Below are 23482 nucleotides of genomic sequence, written 5' to 3'. Positions count from 1 at the left end.
CGATTTGCTGTGACTCGATCTCTGTGGATAACGTCAGCATGTTTACTGCACATACCATTTCTCAATTAGCTCTGCTGTAATGCTACTCAGTACAGAAGGCTAAGACCACTGTCATTGATTATCCAAGCCAGTTCAAGCGACCAACCAAAGCTTCTGCGATAGGTTGACTAATGCTCGAGCGTGAAGACCAAATAAGCACGGTAAGGTCAATGCAGAATGCGTCGCAAGCTCGGAGTTTTGCACGGTAATTCCGCGACTTCGCGTCACCAGTCGGCGCCTGGCAGCTGAACAACCAAAGCAGTCGCTCCAAAATGTCAACAACACGCAAACTTCGTCCGTACAATGCGCCGAAGACGGTCAGACGAGCTGCCTCAATTCGCGAACGAAGCTGAAATCCCATCATTCCGCCTGCGCCGCCGCCATGTGTACTATCTAGTTGGCTTCCTCTTCGTCTGCTGGATTCTGTATCCATCGCGCAACGCGACACCTGCACCTGGAACTGGCGATACCATAAAAGTCAATTGGTCAAATTATGCATACAGTGTGTATGCGACCGATCGCGGGGAACTCTGTCATGCAGTCATGGTCCTGGAAGCGCTTGCTCGATTCGGCAGCAAAGCAGATCGCGTTCTCTTCTATCCTGACCACTGGGATACCAAAGTAGATAGCTCCCAGGACCGGGACAGTCAACTGCTTAGTTTGGCGCGCGATACATACAACGCGAAGCTTTACCCTGTGAAGCTACTTGAAGTGGCTGGTCGTAGTGAGAGTATGTATTACCCAATCACCTGCCCATGCGGCGAGACAACACAAGCACATAGTTAACAGCATGGTAGATGGGTGGAAATGGGATGAGAGCGTCACTAAGTTCCTAGCTTTCGGTCTCGAGTACTACGACCGCGTCATCGCCCTAGAATCGGAGATCACACTCCTTGACTCCCTAGATGAGCTCTTCCTCCTCCCCCACACTCCGGTAGCAATGCCACGCGCATATTGGACGGATAGCAAACCCTGGCCACTATCGACAACGCTTATGGTCATTGAGCCTAGTCTTGACGAGTTAGAGAAGTTCAAGAAGCGCATGTTGGAAGGTGGTGACCCTATGCTGGTCGAGATGCATAGGTTTGACATGGAGATCATTAACGAACGCTTCGAGGAGAGCGCATTAGTGCTTCCACACCGACCATACGCCCTTCGTACTGCAGAGTTCAGGCGCCACGACCATTCGGACTATCTGGGCGGTGCGAATGAGACATGGGACGCCGAGAAAGTGTACAAAGAAGGAAAGATTGTTCAGTTCAGTGATCGACCGCTGTCTTCTCCCATGGTCATGTGGTCAGAAGAGTCATTGAGGGATATGCAGCCGGATTGTGGAGGCAGCCACGAGGGAACATGCGCTGAGAGACGAATATGGAAGGGCCTGTACGATGATTTCAGGAAGAGGCGGAGAGATGTTTGCAAGCTGCTGAGCTTGCCAGCACCAGATTGGAACAAGATTAAGGAAGAATTCCGCCCAGCGACTGCGATGAAACCAGCTATTGATGCGTCCTTGAATGAGACTGCTGCTGCTCCCTCCGCTTCTGACGGACCTCTACTCGGAAACTAGCTAGCCTTGGATATCAGCAGAACCGTGTGCCTCTATCTTATGTAGCTCTTGAACATCGCTTGTGTATCCTAGCTTGGATGCTTCAACATGCGGCCCGACTATAAAGTCTGCTAAATGACGCTGACGATGATCTGAAACTGATGAGCAAACGGCGAGAACGGCACGGTTATGCAAGGACGGCAGAAGACATGACAACGTCATCTTAGAGGAGACCGTAGCATAGCCGCTGGTGGTGGCTGTCGCATCAGGAAGCAAAGCTGAAGCTTATTTGATTGCTACAAATATACACAGTTTAATTGGTGATACACTCTGATGGCTCGTGACAACAATCTTAGACCGGTGACGGATTTCTGCCATGCAACGACAACGCGAGTCTTCTTGTTTGATGAGACATGTGGACAGCCGAGTACTCGCCATTGCGCACAGCGCATCAACCCGCGCGCTCGCTGCTCGGAAGGATCCATGGCGGCGCCGCCACCACCATTCGCGGATCCACCAAAATCTCCGAAGCATCTGCTCATCAGCTCTTGATTGCACCCCTCAACATTGTCGATATCGCAGCTGTCATACAAGAGCCCCAAATGCGTGTCTACCTCAGAGTGTCAAGAGAAGTATGTCACAACAGAAAGAGCAGGTGAGGTAGCACAAGACATGCATGCTGGGGTGACAGCCGTTTGTTTTAGCGCAGGACCCATCTGCGGCCGGGTGGTGGGGATCATCGCCCACCTTCACTCTAGCCCGTACTTGGGGTAGATCATGAGCCAACCCACTAGGTGCAGGTCGTCAACGCGCAGGGTAACCATGCCTATATTGCAAGATACAGAAAAGGAGCGTTGTATTGCAGCTAGCAACGCGCACTTCGTATAGGGGTCGCATGGATAAGTAAAAGAGGAGGGGTAGGTTACAGCACGACAGCAGCCACAGGAAATGCGGTACGGGTGCGAAGCCGTGGGCGGCACGGACAGGCGAGCGTGGGACGCTGTTGCAGCAGAGAGAGGCTCTCGAGAGCTGGACATGCAGCAAGGCTTAGCAAAAAAGTGGCTGGCTTAACCTAATATCTCACTAAAGGGGCGCTTCCCGGTAGTGCATCATGCGCTTGATGATCTGTGGGCCTGCGAAGTGAATAGCCTAGCTGGGGTGGGAAAGCTGAACTCGTCAGTGCGGAACTCGAGTATGTCTTTCCTCTCTTCCCCACGTTGTGTTGACGCAGTATATGGATTCCTGATTCATTGCTGATTCACTACGCGTGTTTGTGTAGTATTTATATTCGCAAGCATTTGTTCTACAGCATTCCCGTCCTTCCTTACAACCATTGCTTGCTTTCTTGATACGGATTCGACTAGGACAACAACAAATACAGCAATGCGCGATTTCATACTGGCCTCCGTGGTCACGACCTCAGCCTTGTTCGTTGGACAAGCTGATGCTGTCGCCGCCAACCCTCTTCCCAAACCCACGAGCATCACCTGGGGCGACTCTGGCTGCTTCTCTTTTGGATCCGTCGAACTCGATGCGCCCGGCCATGAAGTGCTTTCTGCCGCCTTCGATCGCGTTACCAAGACAATTGCAGAGCTGAAATGGATCCCCGCAGCCACTGAAGCCCCGGTTACATCGTTTCAGCCTTTTCCGACCCCGACCGGTGCGTCGAGAAAGAGCAGGAGGCAGTATCGTGCGTCACCGGGAGGAAATTGCACCGGTACGGTCACCAAGGTCAAGGTTGATGTTGCCGACGCCCATGCTCAGCTCCAACATGGTGTTGACGAATCCTACACTCTCGATCTCGCAGCTGGTTCGGGTACCATAGACATCACCGCGGGAACCGTCTATGGCGCCCTCCATGCCTTGACAACACTGCAGCAAATTGTTATCAATGATGGCTCTGGTAACATGGTTATCGAACAACCCGTCGCCATCAAGGACGCGCCACTTTACCCAGTCCGTGGAATCATGATAGATACTGGTCGCAACTTCATCACAAAAGCCAAGATCTTTGAACAGATCAATGGAATGTCTCTTTCCAAGCTCAACGTCCTGCACTGGCATCTTATTGATTCTCAATCCTGGCCTGTGGAGATTAACGCTTTCCCTGAGATGACCGAAGACGCCTATTCCGCCAACGAGGTCTTCACCCAAGACATGTTGAAGGAGGTTGTCGCCTACGCCGCCGCACGTGGTGTGCGAATCATCCCCGAGATTGACATGCCCGGCCACGCCAGCTCCGGTTGGGCGCAAATCGACGAGTCCCTACTCACTTGCCAACACAGCTGGTGGTCTAACGACAACTGGGCACTTCATACAGGCGTGGAACCCAACCCCGGCCAACTCGATATCCTCAATAACAAGACCTACGAAGTTACAGCCAAAGTGTACAAGGAAATGACACAAGTCTTCCCAGACAGCTGGTTTCACATTGGCGGCGACGAGCTCTTTGCAAACTGCAATAACTTCTCATCTGCCGCCCTCGCCTTCTTCAACAGTGGAAAGTCAATGGGCGACCTCTACCAAGTCTGGGTCGACCGAGCCCTGCCCAACTTCCGCGCGCAGGCCAACAAGACTTTCGTCATGTGGGAAGATGTCAAGCTCTCTGCTGATGTGGCTGCTACTGGCGTTGTCCCCAAAGACGTTGTCCTCCAAGCTTGGAACAATGGCCTTGATCACATTAGCAATCTCACCGCACAGGGTTACCGCGTCATCGTTTCCAGTTCCGACTTCATGTACCTCGACTGCGGATATGGAGGTTGGGTTGGAAACGATCCCAGGTACAACGTCATGGTTAACCCAAACGCGACAGACGGTTCACCTAACTTCAACTGGGGCGGCGGAGGCGGTTCTTGGTGTGCACCATACAAGACATGGCAACGCATCTACGACTACGATTTCACTTTCAACCTGACTGACAGCCAGAAAGCGCTTGTACAGGGCGCCATCGCACCTCTGTGGTCCGAACAAGTCGACTCTGTAGTTGTATCTCAGAAACTGTGGCCGCGTGCCGCTGCACTCGCAGAACTTGTCTGGAGTGGTAACAAGGATGAAAATGGCAACAAGAGGACCACGGAGCTGACACAGCGTATTCTCAACTTTAGGGAATATTTGGTTGCTGTTGGTGTACAGGCTAGCCCGCTGATGCCAAAGTACTGTCTTCAACATCCGCATCAGTGTGATTTGTATCTCAACCAGACAGCATTGCATACACCTGTTGCTTAGAAGGCTGGGGTATTTCGTTTCTGTATCGGTGGTTTAACCATGATGATCATGACTTTGCTCTTGGTTGTGTGGGTGGAATTGTGAAAAATTGGTCGAACGATCATGGTCAGGAAGGAAGAGCGACGCCTGAGTGTGTCGCGGATTCGTTTCTTTATAGACACAATTATACCCGTTTTGGTCTGAATATATCATTTCTTGTACGAATTGAAACCAGGATGTGCCATGCCCTGTTGCTTTGAACTTCGGTAGTACTGAACGATATCTTCGTGATGAACCTTTGTACACCTGGTCAACAAGCTTCTGCTCTTAGTCGATCTATCGTGCAACAGATGAATTTGATCTTAATGACTATTGCTGAACTTGCCCTAAAGATCACAACTCCGTTTAACATGCTTTCATGAATTTGAAATGTGCACAGTATCTTCTATCGCGACCCATGCTGCTAATCTTCGGGCATCAATTTCGCGCCCCACATTCATTGCTCCCTCCTTCGCCTTGTCCGTTCTTCCTTACTTACGGCGACTTTAGGTTCTTGTCTGCGAGGACTTCATTTGCAGCGGCCATCTCTGGGCTGGTAATGTCCTTCTCGCCTAACGTTTGCGAGTTGGAAGTATTGTCTGAGCTGGTAAATGGCTTTTTCACAGCATCCTTAAGCTTCTCAGTTGTGGTCTTCTGGAGCGAAGTGTCGTCATCTTCGGTGGATGTAGAGGTAGATATAGAAGTAGAGGTTTCAGGAGCGATAGGTTCTATGGGGACGTATTAGCATGTTGGCCAATTATTTGTGCGAGCGAGTAGGTAACAAATCTAAATGGTAGAAAGATGTTAATCGAATATGAACACAAGGACGAGTGCGGACCTTGAAATTGGAGGTCGATGTCGTCACGGGACGGGCCATCAACATCAACGTGAGATGGGGTAGTGCTTGTAGCTCCTGGAAGTCCATTGACAGGAGGCTCTATATTGTGTTAGCGTACGTGTGCTTGTACATTGCTATACAACCGGCGACAACGCCGTTGGAGAATAGCACAAAAACGGGGCAACGTAGTCGTACCTTGGAACTGCGCCGTGTGGTCGGTAGTAGCCATAATTGATGTTATAGGTTGATTCAAGGTTGACTAGGTTGCGATGTTCAGATGATGGTAATCCAACATGTCGGAGTTACGTCCGCGGGGCATTTGGGGTTGTGATATACATTCCCTCGCGCTACGTCACCGGCTGACTGTGCGTATCCTGGCTGTCGCGTGCTCAGATGATTGGGACAGGCCGAGGCGTGGCCACCCCCGCTATTACGCCTCAGACCCTGACTTGAACCCTGAACTTCAGCACTATTTGGGCCAAGTGCTCGTCAGAGGCGCGCTGCCAAAATCTAGAAGGGGACCCATAGATTTCGATTCCTTCATGCGGAAAGAGGATGAAGTCTTGAGGTATTGTTTGGCGTGCTTGGCTAAGGCTAGATGGCGTTCTAGATGATCCGGATCGTATGTAGTCCGTTCTCGTAACGTAGACAAGGCAGACCAGCTTTCGTTTCTTCGTCCAACTCCGCCAGCAGTACATCCTCTCCGTGTTTCGAATAGCCCTCAACACAACCAGTTCTCTCAAAAATCTTGCTCTTGGAGTTCGTAAGTCTGAGGAGGAGGCACCGTACTTCATGATTCCCATACGAACTGCGTCCGATTAACGCAGGCATAGAGAACAGCCGCTCTTCCGTGTTATCGTTATCGAAAGCTGCCTCACCGTACAAAGTATCGAGTCTCACGGATAGCCCTTCATTTGTGTCGTCAACGCCGTGTTTGGTGATGGTGCTACTGCCAACAACCATGTTCCAATATATGGCCTCATCGTATTTGAAACTCTGCAACCTCATAGGTTTGAGGGAGCCACGCAGATCTAACCACCCACCGACCACCGCTCCTGTGATATCTTCAGTTGCGTGATTGAGTACAACATCTTCGACGTGTATCAAGCTTTTTTGTTCAACCCCAGAATCCAACCATATTAGTCCATTCACGGATGCCCAAGACCAGGATGGCGCACGGTAATTGGACGGACGTTTCCCAATTCCTGTCACTGTCCACGCGAGCATACTTTCTAGACTTCTGCGCCACATGCCGGCAACATAGATGTCTTTGATGCGAGACATCATATGTCTGGCTACACCCGAAAGGGCGACTAACTTGTCGCCTGGGACCGATAGCTCTTTGAGAGAGTATTCCCGAACGAGTGCGTACCATAAGGTCTCCCAGTTCGTCTCGTTTGACTTTTCTCTAATACGTCGTTGAGGAAACATCTCACCAGATACATGTTGTTCATTTTGTTCTCGGGATTTGAGAGACGGTGGAAAGTTGCGCAGAATCACAGACGGCAGCGCTCGGGGGAAAGTTTCGCATACGGTGTGCTCCCGACACTCCCAGAACAGCTGGGTTCGTCCAAAATGTAGAACTCGTGGAGCAAGATAGCGCTCTTGGAAGACCCAGCCGCGTTTGTTGAGAGGCGAGTACTTAAGGACATCTCGCCAGAGGAGACAGTCGGTCATCAGGCACTCCACATGTTCAGTATCCGGTCGGATATCGTCTAAGCTGACTTTGACGCACGGACAACCAATGTACAGAGGGGCACGATGCCGGAAAAGGCCCTTCGTGCTATCCTCTGCATCCATTGCGGATATGTTGCAATGTGAATGCATGTATACCTTCTCCATCAGACTCGCCTCTCGGTACCAATCTTGACGATCATCTCCACTTTGAATGATGCACAATGAATCTATCCAGAGGTACCAGACACCCAGTTTTTTGGACACTTCGATGGCTTCTTGAAACGTTTGGGGCAAATTCGCAACAGTATACCGGGGGTCGGACTCAGATGCCATTGCTCGCGTAAGCTGAGCAGGCTTGATATCACCCCAGCAATGGCTCAGGGTAGAATAAGGACCGATAGGTGGATCTTGTGCTGTGTGTATGAGCCGGACGTGTTTTTCATCTTCACACGAGTTGGCAAGATGCAAGAGACGTGTTGGATACCAAGTGGGGTTACGCTCAGGTGTGTTGCAGTCTGGATGTGAACTGACACACTCTTGCAACCACTTGGTAGCCGTCTGCATAGATTCAACTGAAGACGTTCGGTCACTAGTGAAGGCAATTTGTACATCGGAAATCTGAGATGGTGTACGACCTATTCCATGGTCAACCCATGCAAATATTCTACTATGGCAAGACTTACTCTCGTTCGGTTCTAGGATGAATAAGCTATACCTCTCGCTACCTGCCAGCATCTCGCTATTGTAACGTATAGCCAAGCTAAACGTATCAGGCGCTACCCAGAGCCTCAAATTCGCGGTCGTAATGAATGTTAGCACTGGGGTCTCAGCTGGAGAAACCTCACCCTTTCTTGAATCAGCAGAATGCAAAGATTCCTGTTCATCGCCGGATAGTATGCTCCACGCTTTCTGGCAGATATGACACCCATGGTTTGCTGATGTAGCGAGGGAAGCGCATGTGGCATGATGGCCGAACTTATGAATATGTATCAGCCTTGTCAAACTGATGTACGTATGGATTGCTTCACTAAGTGTGCTTACAGTGTATTTTTTTTTTCCAGAACTTGGATTGTACCTTGGATCTCCAGGTTTTGTCACGTTGATGAGATTTTGACGGTGCTGCAATACGCTGACACAAGTATCGCAAAACATCCTTAAGGTAATGTTGTTCAAAGATCGGTAGGTCCATGTTCGGATCTGGAAGACCAGGCTGCAATGGTAAGACATCAGTACCCCGCAGCCTATTCTGTGACCCTGGCCGCTGCCATAAGCCTTTCTTTCCTCCCCTCTTTCCAAGCCTTGTCAAGGGCCTCTAATTTTCCGCCTAGCACCTGGACGTTGTTTGGCTCAAGCATAATGACGCCTCTTCTTACATCGACATTACGCAGTACAAGTTTGGCACCCATGGCCATGTTGGTGTTGAGTCCGTCAATGCCTCGCAGATCCATGGCATAGATCTTGAGTGCTTTAGCATCCTGCAGTAGCAGCTTGAAAGGACCTTTGCTCTGCATGGGTGCTGCAGCCTCAGCAGTCCCCTCGTTTTCTTGTTCTACAACACGCACAATCTCTCTCCCTTTCGTCATTTCACCCCGCTCTTGTGCTTCGATAGATTCGACCTGGGACCAACGCGAGTGGCCAATATCTTCAACGTCAAGCACTTGACAGACAATCGGGCCAGGGATGATGCGGGATTGGATGGTGCTTTTTAGTACATCGTTGGGAAACAACGAGACTGCAGGCTGACTGAGCGACGTGGTAATGTCGGTGGCTAGTAGGCGGAAGTGGGCGGTCTGCTTGATGGCGGGCAATGGCGTGTTCGGTCGGGTTGTGGAGAGGAAGCTTTGCAGCCATGCTGCGGTAGGATAGAGATGTCGCGCATTTAGGTGCTGTGTTAGCTCAGCTGCAATATTAGCTGCCATAGCAGTAATCAATTGGGATTATGTTAGGTGTGTGCGTGGACTTGCTTCTTCGTCGGATAAGGCTAAAGATGTGTGGGAAACGCGACGCGTAGAATGACGTGGGGCGTTCACAAATTGTGGCCTCGGCCCCTTCACATGAAACTCGAGCTTCAACATCATCCCATCCACCAAACCCTACAAGACATTCAAAGAGACAACATTACAACATGTCAACTATAGCCTCGCCCCGCGCCAGCTCCTCGGTCCGTAGTCCTTCCTTAACCCGCACCTCAATCGACAGCAGCTCGTCACATCGCCCACCTCCAGCCGCACGCCGAAACCGCGCCGCTCTTCGCGAATTCTACGGCCTCAAGAATGCTCCCAGAGACGCAACACCAGATGCCAGGATATCCGAAGAATCTTCGGCAACACAGCTTGGGCCAGAAGAAGACGAGACCCTCACAGAGCTCGACGCTGCCGACTTCAACGCGGAAGCCTTTGTAGAGAGTTTGCTTGCGAAAGAAGGCCTGAAGGGCGTTTTGAAGGTCGAGGCAGACTTGGTATCTCGTATGCTATGACTATGAACGTGGCAGTAGGTAAAATACAGGCTAATGCTGGTACAGAGATCAGGAATCTAGACAGCGATCGCAAGTCCCTGGTCTACGACAACTATTCCAAGCTGCTCTCCGCAACTAGCACCATCCGACGCATGCGCGGCAACATGGATCCTCTCGCACCAACTACGCATACTCTCGGCCCCGCCATATCACACATCGCCGAGACAGCCGCTTCCCTATCATCCTCGCTACAGGGTAGCCATCACTCAAAAGAAGAAGGATTGGGCATAAGCATACGTGTTGAGCAAGACGACAAAGACAAACTGGACATGAACAAGAAGCGGAGACAACAAGACACAGTCAGGTGGGTATTGGGCACACCGCGACGTCTGCAGGACATGATAGATCGAGACCAAGACGACGACGCAGAAAAGGAGTGGCAAGAGGTCAGTAGGATACTCGACAAGTGGAGAGGTGTCGCTGGCGTACAAGAGCTCAGAGAGCAATGCGAGGCCATTATGCAGCATCAAGACGACGAGGAAGATGGATCAGAGTGAAGCATTCATTCTCTGGGATAAAGAAGACACCCTGCTCATCACATCATGAATGCTCCTGCATGAGTAGGCAAGCATGATGCTACCAGTCATACAGCCACCTCGTACCCTGCCAACATAGGTAAATGGCCAAAGGGATGCTCGCGTACGACTCCAAGACACTGCAAGCCGCATACCAAGCATTACCGCCACCCAGCGTTTACGCCGCACTAACAAATCTTTGGAGCATCACAGCATCTTTCTCAAAGCTCAACGGTATTCATACCACGTTTCTGTCCAGCTACTATCTACTTTGCCGCCTCGTGGAAATCGTTTAAATCCATTTCCAGCAAAACTCAGAGTTGCAACAAGACAGGAAAGCCAGGCAAAGACATATTTATTTTGTGTTTGTGCAAAAGCACAGGAGATGCTTGTTCCAGATGCAAGAAGCTTAACTTAGTTCAATGCACGAGCGTTCATGTGCCGGCGACGAAGGACAAGAGGAGACCACTGATCTCGTTACAAAAGCTATAGACTTGCAATAGAACCAGTATCTCACAAGCGACTGAAACCATGATTTCTTTCTACCAACTATCCACCGCAAGCGGACCTGCGAAAAAGAGAAGGGCATGTAATCTACGTTGTCGAATCACAAAAAAAACAACATGTAAAAACATACAACAGCGGGGATTCGCTAGTGGTCACCCACCTAACTACTAATCCGCCGGTACACTGCTTGTATATGGCTGAGCGGACGGGAAGCCTAATTTTCAGTGTCCTATGGTCGTATGTATCAATTTGACCACTCTGTCATTAATTGTACTCGAGTTTTGTGCAACCCTCAGGATTGGCATGCACGCCGAGAACGTGAAGACAAATTGGGTACCAAAGTAGGAGACGAAGTGGAAAGGGTCAAACAGCATGTGTAAAATCTGAGAGCAAGAACATGATAGATGTTTGGACGACTGTGTTGGTACATGACGAAATTTTGAGAGACATCTAACGTAGAAGGCGCTAAGCAGGATCGACATATTTGACCCTTTCCGCACACATAGTCTTGCACTCTCCGAGATAAAGCGTCAGACCCTGTAACTAGAAGATCTCATCTATACCATGCCATCAACCAGCATCGGCCCAGAACAGTTTCCTGTTATACCCTTCCATCTACCATTGCTGCGCTTAGCTTGCCGCATCCTTGACCACACTCTCCCAAATACCCTGCCAATCCGCTTCTCCACCCCCATATCTCGCCTCAAAAGCATTCATTGCCAGATTGCCCAAAAACGGCCTCACCAACCGATTCACAAGCTCTCCTCTAGTCATCTCCAGCACCGCAGCGCCTTCTTCCTTCTCGAGAGCCTCGATGAGCGGATCTAGGAGTAATGTCCGCTTGGGCTCATCAGCATCTGATCCATTGATCGCAGTTACAGGCATCGCAGGTGCTGTCGATGACCTGGTAAGAACCTCGTTGATCTCGTCTGTAAGAGACATCAGCGTCGGTGGTGTGACAGGCTTGTACACGGCGTCGATGGTGTCGGAGATGAAGAGCCACTCCATAAGTTGGAAGTCATCGGGATCTAGTACAACTAGCTCGTCGAGTAACTTGCATGTCTGGATTATGCCGGCGTTGTTATAGTGTTCCTTGTTCGGAGCGTCTAGCAAGAGGGCCGATAATCCAGATGTTAACTCGCCATTTACAACCGGCCAAAGTGACGCGAGGTGAATAGGTGAGGTCTTCAGAATGATAGCACGTAACAGCACTATGACATCTGTACGGGTGATAGACGAAGGAGAAGACGCGGGTGTTGCGGTAAGCAACTCGACAACCTTCTCCAGAACCTGGGGTATGTTCGGCGTGAAAGCGTCCTCAGGGCTACCTAGAATAAGAAGCGCAATGCGACGTAATGTAAGCTGTGTCTTCCGGTCGGCTTCCTGCCGAGCAGACGTTGCACCCACGCCAAACATGAGGCCAGCCGTTGTGGGTGCTGAAAGCCGTGATAGTAGTTCGGGGACTCGCTCCTTGTCAGACTGGGTCCACTGTGCGAGGATAGGCAGCCAAGCTTCTCTCAGTAGAAGGGGCGTTGTATTGAAAAATCTAGGGTCATTGAAGGCATCATAGATGTCTTTCTTGAGCAGCTTGTTGCCTTGTGCAATCTTGGTAAGACCTTGAAGCAGATCCAACGTGTTTCTCGATACGTTGTCAGGGAATGCTTTTGCACGGAAGGTGGGGCCAATGACAGATGCCGAGATGTCAGAGACGACCTTTGCAACACGGTCATGTTCTACCAGAATGATCGACAGTTTTGGTACAATGGTGGTGAGGATAGAAACAACGTCAATTGCTCGCTTCTGTGCGCGGATGCCGTTGGTTATCGCAGTCGTCTTTTCATTTGCAGCTTGATTTGAGTCTTGCAAATAGCCCATGGAGCGTGTCGTAAAGATCGCAGTCAAGATTCTAGCAAAGATATCCTGTATACGTGATTAGCACCTCTACATCGAACGAACACATATACTTACTGCTAGCTCTCTCCGCATCTTCCGCTGCTCTCCGAAGTTAGTGTTATCAACCTTCTGACCTATGACAGCGGTGAACTCCAACAGCGTAGGCAGAATCTGTCGATGTGGGAGGGGATTCGCAAGCACGTCTCGCAAGAATAGAGTGCAATCCTGCCATATCTCGTCCATAGCATCGTCCTCTAAAGAAGTCGTATATTCAACCAAGAAGGCGACTAGTTCGGTGTCGGTAAGATCAGAGGTGAGCGTTGACTGTCGATTAGTGTCCAAAGCCCCAGGATCGGTCCGACTGTACACGGCGTTGAAAATCGCAGGTATTGTGTGCTTTGGCTTTGACCCGTTGAGGACATTCAGAAGTCCTGTAATAGCTGGTCCTTGCGTATCATCAGGGGTCGCATGCGCCCATAGGACTACCAATGTCTCTAGACATTCCAGTGCCTCCGCAGCAAAGAGATGTTCTAATGTACGGCGGGCTCGATTGCGCATGCGCAGAGAAGTGTAAGAGAACGACGATGCTGACGTATGGTCTTGTACTTCTAGCATATGTCCCCATGACCATATCGCAAAGCATATACGGACCGTGTCTTGGAAGCATAGGAGAACTGAGAGTCTGCTGTTCGCGGTTGGCGTGCGAGTTTGGTTTGTATCAGACGAAATCAGACCAGATACCACGTTACTGAAGAAGCCCTGGGGCTGCTCTGGGGACTTGTTGGCCGACACCCTCGTCTCTTGTGTTGTCAAACGTTCGTGTGCCTTGGCCAAAATCTGCTCTAAACCGTTCATGAGCGATATCAGAGTGGACTCTGGAGATACTGTCGGCATGACTTGTGTCTTGGCGAATGTTGACTTGAGCTGCTCAAATGCAAGGTTGATCTCTTTGCAGAGACATTCCACAAGCGGAAGGAGGTTTTGGAATATTGTATCAGCGAACATTGGTAAAACCTCAACGAGGAATTGAATCCAGTCATCAAGGACCAAACGGCTAGCTGGGGAGGAAAACCCGAATTTCAAGCACTCAACGAGCTGAGGAGGTGGAGGTATGGGCGCTGGCGTATTGTCTTCCGAATCTCTGTTCATTGCTGATGACAGACGTGACCGGTTCGCTGGGTGATTTGAAGGTTTTGGTTCTGGTGCGGGCTCTGGTGGACGGGTAAGACGGAGTTTCAGTGCGGCCAACTCTGCATCTAGTAAAAGACTTTGCAAAGATGGGCCTGCCGATCGTAGTCTTGCCATCAAGGGTACTTCGAGTTCCAAGTCTCGAAGCGGAGGAGCAAATGGACTACGATAGATTTGCGATATGACGGAGACGGACAGTCGGTGTAGTTCATGTATATGGGGCTCCAGGTTTGATTCCGAAGTATCAGCTCGAAGCGACAATGTAGTCAAGCAGGTACGTACGAGCCACTCCTGGATGGAAATGCGTGATGATGATGGTTCCGGCCACGTAAGAGTTACCTCAGCAAGAGTTACCCAAGTGAAGTGTGTTGGTCGTTTGATGACATTAAAGACGTGTCTGAGGTAGTACAGGCATTCTTTTGTATCATCCCTTCTAGAGTGCGGTGGTCGTTCCTGCGACCCCTTGGTAGGTGCCAGATTGCTTGAAACTAGGAGACAATTGAGCGATTGGATGTGTAGTGCGAGTACTTCAAAGACTCTATTCAAGCTTGGTAAGTCTGGCAACCAGTTTTGCATGAATGTCGAGGTTTCAGAGCCCTCTTCTGTCAGAGTGTCCAGAAGTAGAAGTAGCGGCCTTGTCAAAACAGAATGAAAGTCACCAGCGGGCGTTGGGACTTGCGTGACGTTACCGCTCGGTCGGCGCGTAATGGTCACACGCTTTTCTGACTGCAAGTTCAGTTCATGCATGATATGCGTCCAGAGTGTCGCAAATCGTCGGGCACAGTCGGGAGAGCTGTTGGAGATAGAATCGCGGCCTGTCTGCTCCACGATGATAGAAGCAATGGCACTTTCAACCATCCGGCCTGTAGGGGCAATGGAATGCAGCTGCAGCAAGGAGCGTGCCGTCTCGACATGGTATTTGGGCAATGTCGGCGAGAGATATTGCCAGAAGTACTGAACTAAAGGATGGATGAGCTCAGGCAATTGGCTAGAGGGGATATGAGGTTTCGACGCAAGTGCTGTCTGAAGTGCCAGCAAAACAGTCGTAACAGCACTTAAGTGCGAGAACGAAAGATCTTTGTTAGACTCGTCAGACGTTTGGAGAATGTCTGCAAGCATGGCGGTGAGATCAACGTCCTCGATGGCCTTTAAGCATTGCGTTTTGAATACCAGGTTAGACAAAATCTTTGAAGGCATCTCCACAGAGATCTCAGAGTCCGTCGATTGGATGGATGCTGTGAACATGCAGGAAGCCTCACGAAGCACGATTTGACCAAGCAGTGGTGGCTCGAAAGGGGGATCAGCTGCATCAAGACTTCCTTGAGATTCTTCGTAGAATGCCTGGATTTGCTGGGTCACAGTGGATCGTGGTATCTTGAGGGCTGCAGATATCTGCTGGTCCGTTGCTTGGTCGCCTCGAAACGACCGGTCTGGCACTATCTGCACAAGTGAATCTGCAATCTCAAGGGCAAGACTCATGACTTCTGCGCCCGCTGGTGATTTGCGGGTCTTTCCGGAGCTTTCATTCAAGGACACAAGTGACGAAAGCACCATTAGAGGCATATGATGCAGCAACATATCTTCTTCCCTGAGATTGAAGCGGGCTAGAACGAACTTGGCCAACTTCATCTTCTCTAAAGCTTCATCATTAACTGCCCCATCTGTCTGCAAAGAAGACGTGATGAGATGAATCAGCTTGCCCCAAATGAGGCCACTATCGACGCCATCGAAGAATGCGCTAGCACTTCTCATGACTTCGTCGACTTGGTCCTTGGGTGCAGTCTCGCTGTACGAGTAGACGCTTCGTAAAGCGGGCAGGAAGATGTCGGGTACAATCAACCCACCTACTTCCCATCGGTCCATGAGAGATAAACAGACTCGGAAAGGACGTGCTCGCTCGGAAGGTGATGCGCTATGACGACTAATCATCTTGAGGACACTGTTTGTGAGTGCCTCGAGACCGTATCGCGAAAAGAAGGCAGCTTGGTGTGCTGAAGGATCTACTGTCGTACTGTGCTTGTCCGTTGTTGGAGATGTAACCCCATCGTTGGCCTCAGCAGCAGTAGGTTCTGGGCCCAAGAACCATGCCCAGAGCCGGCGATTCAAGCTCATGTCTCTGCGCGACACAACGCTGGCAGCGGCAGCTACAAGTCGTTCCAAATCCCCTTTGCCAACACGCTCCTGCAGGACGGGTGAGTCGAGAGGTAGATGGCTGACCAACAGATCGAGAAAGCCTCGTTGAATGAGTATTTGAGGATCTGATAGGCCTGATTCGAAGCAACGAATAAGGAGACCAGGCTCTGGCGATGTAGCTGCCTCAGCCTCCTCGGACAAGGTTCCTGAGGGCGTGGAGAGGTCAGAAGGAGAGTTGCGCCGCTCTGGCCGTCCGAACTTGGGCAGGCGACGTACGAGGAAAGCAAGTGCACCTTGCCTCCTGGAAGGGTTCGTGATGGTTGCCAGGAAAAGGCATTGCCAGAAGTGGGACGAGGCACTGGCCGTCTTGGAATCGGCTGTCTCGTGTGAATTGTCTTGCACGGCGGTCCGCAGCTTCTCGGTTGCAGAAACCATGCGCTCAAAGTCCTCGCTTGTCTCATCTTCTAGTCCAGGTAGGAGAGAAAGTATGATTGCTTTCAAGGCCGGGCGAAGTGCAGCTCCGCCAAGCTTCAGGATGTGCTTTTCGAAGACGGAGAGGTAGAGGGGGCGGACCGAGAGCGAGGCGAAGGAGAGGACTGAAGCAAGGCCGGGGAAGTAGAGGTTGAGGTCACGGGCGAGTGCATCTTTCTGGGCATGGGTCAGCTTGTGCTGGGCTGACGTGGGGAGGCAGGCATACACCGATGGTAGAGAAGATGTAGTCATAGACTTCGAGGGCTTTCTGGTGAACGCCCGAGGGCAGTGTTGGATTCAAGCACTGCGCTAATCGCAGTGCGACAGTATCGCTATGTGGTATGGCGGGTATGTTTGGAGGATGCGCTTGCAGGGCCTGGACGGTGGTTTGTATAAGCGCTTTGTCTCATGTTGGGAGTAGCATGGCGGTATTGACCTTCAGCAGCCGTCCCAAGAATGATATGTAGTCGGCCCATTCCTGCTGTGCAGTGTCCCAGAGGGCGAGAGCGCGTTCGACACCGGCCGCATATCGTCGGAAGTTCTTGTCTTTCTTGTACAGAGCTGTTTTACTACGGTTAGCTTCACCAATGCCCAGACGCAGAAAGAAGACATACGCTCTTCGGCTGCATGGCGCGCCGACCGCGGTGCTGGACTTGAGCGGCCAGAGCCCGGTGGTGACAAGACCTGCAGGTTAGCAGTGGGATCAGCCGACATACTGTGTCTGGCAGGTATCGATGTGTCCGTGTATCAATGGCAGGGCGCTGGACATGCTGCTCCTGGTCGTGGGTGGTGTTGAGCGTCTAATCCGCTGCCTGGCTATCTACCAAGGCCATTGCGACCGTGGACACGAAGCACTTCGGCGCGAAGGGGTCCGTGCCGAGGGACATGCCCGTCATCGACGCGCGCCGCACGCGACATCAGCTACAACACCATGAAGCCTAGACAGTCGCCCTACAAATCACCGAGGCCAGCGCACCATGCACGACGCAGTACCGGTGATTACTTCATCGTCGTCACATCTTAGCCACAACTGACCGTAGCAGGCCTCACACGATCCCCCACCTGCCCCACCACCCGCCGACGCCTTCCAGCCTGACCTCCCGCCTCATGAATACCCTCCGCCTGACGAGCCTCCACCATCCTATCATGACGCCATTGGGATGACCGGTGCGCCACCAGGCTACGGCACCTTCCGACCATATAGCGAGGAATCCTCCATAGCAAGCAGCGAAGTCGAGTCCACCCACCGCGCACTTCCTGAATGGTTTGGACAGGCCTTGGTCGTATTCATCTTCATATGCCTCATATATGGCTTCTGGGAGTTCATCAATACTCCTGACACTTGAACGACCTATCTCATAAGACCATATTCTACCGACGAGACTACATGCTGTGCGAGAGCTATAGATCATGGACACAATTATCCAACAAGGGAAACGACGAATCTTCACGACACTTCAAGGAATAATTTGGCTCTGCGATGCGAAAGCATAGGGCTATTCAACATATTTTGCCAGCATCATCATGGTACACGCATTGGCCGTCTTCGTCTGACTGGCCTTGCCTTAAGATCCAGGCCTTATTCCAACCAATACGACAAAGTACTTTGAGGGCACAAGGGTTGGAGGAGAATATTTCGCCCACAACAAGAGCACTAGAGACGGTAAATACCCGTCTTGGATTACATCTAGAGTATAGTCTATCCCAGAGGAATTCGCTGCTATGTTTTCTTCTAGTGGGCTAAGAACATCAGACATGTAACACCAAGTCTGCCCACCTGTAATGACTGACATGTAAATCCGTTAACCAGTCTGATACTATCTCGCAAGCTCCTCAATCAGACATCATGGTGCGGAATAATCCGAAAAAGTTCTGCCTCTGGTACCATGCTGGTCGTTTCATGCAGCTTGATTGTACTACCCAAGACACAATATTCATCCATTGCTACGTCAACGCACTATAATCTCACCACTCAGCCACTATCGCACTCACGCCGGCTCTGAACCATCCTTAGATCTCGCGATAGCGCAATAATGTGGCGGTCGCTGCGATTGCTTGCTAAGAGTACGTAGTACGTCGGAGTGAAGCTTAAATCTAGTGTTGATGCGGGTGAGTTCTAGTCACCCGATAGCGAACTGGCCATCTCAAAACCAACAACTTAGTCGTGGAAATAATGGAGTGTGGCTAGAAGGGTAGCTGTGGCGAGTGTCGGCCCGCCCAGTGGGGTTTTTTGCTGGTGTGGCATTGAAACTGACCGGCGCTGGTGTTGGGGTCACAAGTACTATATCTGAGGGTCGAGCGGAAGAAGGGCACTACTTGGACGACTCGTATAGCGCTGTTCCAGTGTTTTTCGAATCGAAACTGCGGATCATAGGCGGGTATCTCCTCTTCCGGAAACCGATTCGTGGTCGGGAAATCTGCTTGGCGGTCGGAGATGGAAAGGGTAGATGGTCTCTTTACTTGACAGTTGATGCTGGAGTTGTGAGGTTGTCCAAGCGACGAAACATGTGATTTTGCAGGCCTCAATTTGAGCGTCTCAGCGAGTGTCCCTTATTCATCATCAGAAAAGACATGTTACCGTGTCGCTGTGCTTGAGGTAATCATCGCGTTAAGAACGTCTGTCGGAAAGGAGTGACATCGACACAACTCATACTACTACACCAACGCTTGCGATGACATGTTGATAGGAAGCACCGCGTGTACATGCTCAAAGCAATGCCAAGTCCTCCCCTAGACCTCCCGACATGCGACAAGCGACCCGACAAAGCTCCAGGTTTCTTTCCCCCGAAACAAATCCCGTCCCACATGCATCAGACTCATCTCGCCTCACCCAACGCCAACTCCGGTCCCAATCCAGTTTCCAACCCATCCCGAACGAAGACGATCCAAGCCGGCAGCAAACACCCGAATCAGAATCGGTCGACGTCTGCGAGCTGGCGCGTTCCTTACCCTTGCACCTAGTCCCAGTTCCCCATCGAGGAGACAGGAAATGATCCACATGAGTCTAGTCTTGTTCATCAGGTACCCACCTGTGCACCTGGCTCGCAGCATCATACCTGTTGCGGCAATCTTCGCGGCCATGGCACGCCAGGCAGGGGTTAGCCCGTCGACATGGATTTTCCTGCTTTTCACAAGCTGCAAAAGCTTGGAGCAAAGGCAGTGAGTGGGGCGCGTGCTGGCGCGGCTTTTGGACCCCACGCCGCGCTACGCTAATCGCTAGTTCGGGGCGAGATCCGGGATCCCGAACGTTGGGTTTAACCGTAGCGTGTGTTGCTTGTGGGCGTGCTGTGGTAGGCATAGGCGACTTTGTGCACGGTGAAGTGAATTGGGATAGTCACATACGTAGTCGGGATCTTTGTGTTTGCGGATGTGCTGTGGAGGGTCATGTTACCCGAGGTAGGCACTAGAGGACACAAGATGAGTTTATAGATGAAAAACGCTTCCAGTGGTCGTGAATTGTATAGTATTAAAATAGATCTAACTTGAGAAAAGGCTTCCAAAAGGCCTGTTGTGGTGGTAGCAAAGCGTTGTCCGGACACTGGAAGGACACCTCATTCAACGACTTCAATTCCTGTAACGTGTAGATTCATACTTCCTATCCTTCTTCATCCTTCTCTTCCCATGCGGTCTCCTCCTTGAGCCCCAATACCCATCACCTCCGTCTTCTGCATCTTCTTCGCGCTTGCATTTTGGGTGTGCATGATCCTCATGTGAGCCCATCGGCCAGATGGGTATGAAGCAGACCTCTTCGTCCGCACATGCTCCACAGTCCTTCCACGTTGTCCAGCGTAGAAACTCAACTAGATCATCGATAAGTTCGACAGCATGTGAGGCATACACAGACGTGAATGAAGAGTGAGACGTAGGCGAAGAGGCGATGGAAAGGGCAGTCAGGAGTGTGTCGCACAGCCGATGCGTCACAACGTATAGGTTGAGGTGCGCCAGAGAGGCGACCGGTTGTGGCGGTAAAGGCAACGTGGGGATGTACTGAGACACACAGCGTTGTGTCTCCAGTGTTGCGTTGCGAGCGGAAGAGATGAAGGGGCGAAGTAGCGTGGCGAAGTAAAGAGTAAGTGCATCCTTGTCTTCTCGAATGTCCTTGTCGGTGTGAAGGTGATGAAGAGGTTTGCTGTACCGCTGTACTACCATATCAGCCACTGCTTGCCAATCGCGCAATTGTTCGTCTGTGTTCCAGTCTTTTCGCAGAATCATATCCGTGACATCGTCTTTGACACGCATACGGTCACCCTCTATGACATTCTGTAGTCTAGGCATAGCATAGTCGGACTGTACGTCGTTGTCAAACAGCCCCTCGATGTTGGGATAAGCAAAGACGCTAACGAAGTTCTCAAGATCCAACTTCACCCTATTACCGCCAATCCCTTGGTAGCGCGAGGTGAGAGCTTTGAGGTACTGCCAACCATCTGGTCCCTTTCCAGATGCACCACGGTGCTCGTGTTGAGATATCGCAACAACGTCCTTTCTTTGCAGATGTTTCGTAAAGTCACAAAGTATAATCTCGAAGCCAGCCTCCATGCGCAAGACGCCATCGATCTTATTTTCCCAAAGTGTTTTGGTTAGATTGCAAAGACCTTCTGCGCGCTGATATTCGCCTGCCATAGGGCTATCCAAGTCAGTGAGATTAAGGAGTAGCATGTCTTGGGTATCGAGTGTGCCATTAGGAGTCTTTCCAGCGGAAAGGCCATCAAGATATAGCAGGCGAAGGTTATGTTTTGGCGTGTAAGTGTGTAAGTAGCCGTACTCGGTGTTATCTTTCGATGCTTGTGAGCTCAGTGGCTGCTGAGTGTCGCTTCTTTCTCCACGATATGCAGGAGGTCCACGATTGAATCGTTCATAGTGGTTAAGATCATACGTCGAGGGACGTGTTCGTGATCGCTCGTGGAGTGGTGGCTGTTTCCAAGGAGGGGATACCGGCGTCGCTCCTGAGGGTTTCGAATCAGCAAATCGCACAGCATTTGGGTGACGCTTCCTACCATCATCCATAATTGGAGATGGTTTTCCGTTGTGTCGTCTGCCCGGTTCATCTACTCCATTATGAGGTCGATCGTTTGGCGGACCATGCCCTTCTCCTGGCGGCGGTCCCCGATGAGGCCGTGCGAAGACGAGTGCGTGCTCTGGTTCGAACGCCAACCACTGTGTCCCGGATATCTCTTCTTGCTTCGAAGTTCCATGGTAGAGCTGTGTTCCAGCTGGTACTGTGGCGAGGAAGAAAGACATTCCATTGTGGTTAAGTGACGAACCCCATTGTCTCATGGACGAATGAACGGCGTTGAAGACATGGTTTGCATTAGGCACTTCCGGAATTTCGTTTGTAGCATGCGATATAGGAAGAACAAGAACGGAGAGGAGAAGAACAGCCAAATGCTGGAGATACATTGTGTAGTAGAGAGACTTTCAAATCCCACCTTTGGGCCAGGATAAAGGCAGTTGCTTATTAGCGATCCTCGCACAACATTTTCTCAAGCAAAATCTGTGAAGTACACCGGGTATGAGTTTTTCAGTAGCATACGCGTTCGCGATATCACGATAGTGATTCGTGTCGAAAGTGACGCGGCTTCAAAGAAGTGTTACGAATGCACGCCGATTTCGGCTAGGGAGATTAGATAAGATGTCATCGTGTGATTGGCCATGTAATTATCCATAACAGACAGTCGTCCTCGCGTTTCTTGTCATCAACATGAACCCAGATTCGCATGATACCGCATCTCTGATGGACGATAGAAAGATGCACGGCGAAAATTCGCCGTGCGAGGTTGGCGGCTGGCTTACAATGGCATCGGCCCGACTGGTACACAGGACTGTGGCCCGGGTGCATGCAACCCTGGTGAGACCATTCAGAGGACTCCATGTAGCGCCCTCAGATCGGCGACGTTGGGTTGTAATGACAGCGCAATATGCACTTCTTCGAGACATATGCTGCGGGGCGGAGTTGGTGTTCCAGATCACAAATTTCTCTTCTTGCACCTTCCTTTGTAGACAAGATGCAGATGTCTGTGCCATTGTGCATCATCAAAGCGTTAGCTCGCTTGTCGTTCGAGGTTAGCATTCAGGAACCAGTGCGGCTATTCCGCACTTCACGCGCGAATCCCGGCCTTTTCCGCCTCAGGCCAGCGCCACAACCTCACTACGGCTTGATGGCTGGCAGAGCGCGGAATTGCGATAAATGGAGCCGTCTGCCTGGCGCCCGCGAGTCAACCGGGTCGTTCGATGGATTCGACAGGTTAACACTGACTCGCTATCATTATACCCGATGGCAATAGGTGCACTGCGATTTGAAAGGCATGTGTCAGCCTAGGAAATGTGGGTTCTAGTGGGTATCAGCAGTATCGACGGGGCCTCTGTTCTTGCTCTGGAGTTTCGGTGTTCGGTGTCTTGGAAACAGAGACAAGCGAGTGCGTCATTGGGCATGGCGTGGTGTGTTGGTCGGAAGCAGTGACATAGACGCGGTTCGTCAAGTGTTGGAAGACTGCACGGTGCAACCATCGCATTGCCTTCCCAAAGCCGTTGATCATCGCCAGGGTCCAAAAGATGCATGCTGGGATCCCCATATCCATGCACGGTTGACAGCTTGGCCAGACTGTTCGAGGTGCAGATGGACCGAGAAGGTTGGAAGCATTCGGACAATAACCTCTCGACTGGAAATGATCAGGTCATCAAAGGGCTGTTCAACCCATACCCAGACATGGGGATTGCGTGTTTGAGAGCACACGAGCTCTGCACGCATGCCGTGTGCGCCGTGCGAAAGCCCTCCCGATGAAACGCGCACTAAAAAGCAAAGGGCCAGGGCTATATGCGCTTAGCGACCAGGTTAGAACGGATTGTGGGGGCCATGTAAGGGCGCAGAGGAGCGCAGACTGAAGAAATGAGGGTTCGTTTGTAGCGCGACCCAGATCGAC

At 51.1% G+C, this 23482-nt stretch overlaps 7 protein-coding genes across 7 annotated transcripts; 4 read left to right on the top strand and 3 right to left on the bottom strand.

Annotated features, from left to right (window-relative positions):
- Positions 1-342: 342 nt before the first annotated feature.
- GT037_000547 (glycosyltransferase family 8 protein) lies at positions 343-1606 on the top strand (the record flags this gene model as incomplete). The annotated part of the gene is made up of 2 exons (XM_038925594.1): positions 343-769; positions 822-1606. The coding sequence occupies 2 exons, from the start codon at positions 343-345 to the stop codon at positions 1604-1606; spliced, it is 1212 nt and encodes a 403-aa protein (XP_038791450.1).
- A 1362-nt stretch (positions 1607-2968) lies between these two features.
- GT037_000546 (glycoside hydrolase family 20 protein) lies at positions 2969-4810 on the top strand (the record flags this gene model as incomplete). Its single annotated transcript, XM_038925593.1, has 1 exon — positions 2969-4810. The coding sequence occupies one exon, from the start codon at positions 2969-2971 to the stop codon at positions 4808-4810; it is 1842 nt and encodes a 613-aa protein (XP_038791449.1).
- Positions 4811-5323: 513 nt separating this feature from the next.
- GT037_000545 (uncharacterized protein) lies at positions 5324-9241 on the bottom strand (the record flags this gene model as incomplete). Its single annotated transcript, XM_038925592.1, has 7 exons — positions 5324-5556; positions 5667-5765; positions 5862-5925; positions 6456-6721; positions 6896-7978; positions 8027-8189; positions 8717-9241. Coding segments are annotated over 7 exons (2433 nt in total), but the record flags the coding sequence as incomplete, so codon positions are not given.
- Positions 9242-9468: 227 nt separating this feature from the next.
- On the top strand, positions 9469-10355 carry GT037_000544 (uncharacterized protein; the record flags this gene model as incomplete). Its single annotated transcript, XM_038925591.1, has 2 exons — positions 9469-9808; positions 9865-10355. 2 exons carry the CDS (start codon positions 9469-9471, stop codon positions 10353-10355), a joined length of 831 nt encoding a protein of 276 aa, XP_038791447.1.
- Positions 10356-11510: 1155 nt separating this feature from the next.
- GT037_000543 (cellular morphogenesis regulator) lies at positions 11511-17279 on the bottom strand (the record flags this gene model as incomplete). The annotated part of the gene is made up of 5 exons (XM_038925590.1): positions 11511-12800; positions 12849-16742; positions 16792-16941; positions 17002-17126; positions 17180-17279. The coding sequence occupies 5 exons, from the start codon at positions 17277-17279 to the stop codon at positions 11511-11513; spliced, it is 5559 nt and encodes a 1852-aa protein (XP_038791446.1).
- A 263-nt stretch (positions 17280-17542) lies between these two features.
- Positions 17543-17911, top strand: GT037_000542 (uncharacterized protein; the record flags this gene model as incomplete). Its single annotated transcript, XM_038925589.1, has 2 exons — positions 17543-17554; positions 17606-17911. The coding sequence occupies 2 exons, from the start codon at positions 17543-17545 to the stop codon at positions 17909-17911; spliced, it is 318 nt and encodes a 105-aa protein (XP_038791445.1).
- Positions 17912-20129: 2218 nt separating this feature from the next.
- GT037_000541 (uncharacterized protein) lies at positions 20130-21962 on the bottom strand (the record flags this gene model as incomplete). Its single annotated transcript, XM_038925588.1, has 1 exon — positions 20130-21962. The coding sequence occupies one exon, from the start codon at positions 21960-21962 to the stop codon at positions 20130-20132; it is 1833 nt and encodes a 610-aa protein (XP_038791444.1).
- Positions 21963-23482: the final 1520 nt, after the last annotated feature.

Source organism: Alternaria burnsii, assembly GCF_013036055.1.
Source record: "Alternaria burnsii strain CBS107.38 chromosome Unknown 705, whole genome shotgun sequence".
Lineage (NCBI taxonomy): Eukaryota > Fungi > Ascomycota > Dothideomycetes > Pleosporales > Pleosporaceae > Alternaria > Alternaria burnsii.
The sequence above is the reverse complement of the archived record's forward strand: the minus strand, read 5'-3'. Positions and strand labels throughout refer to the sequence as shown.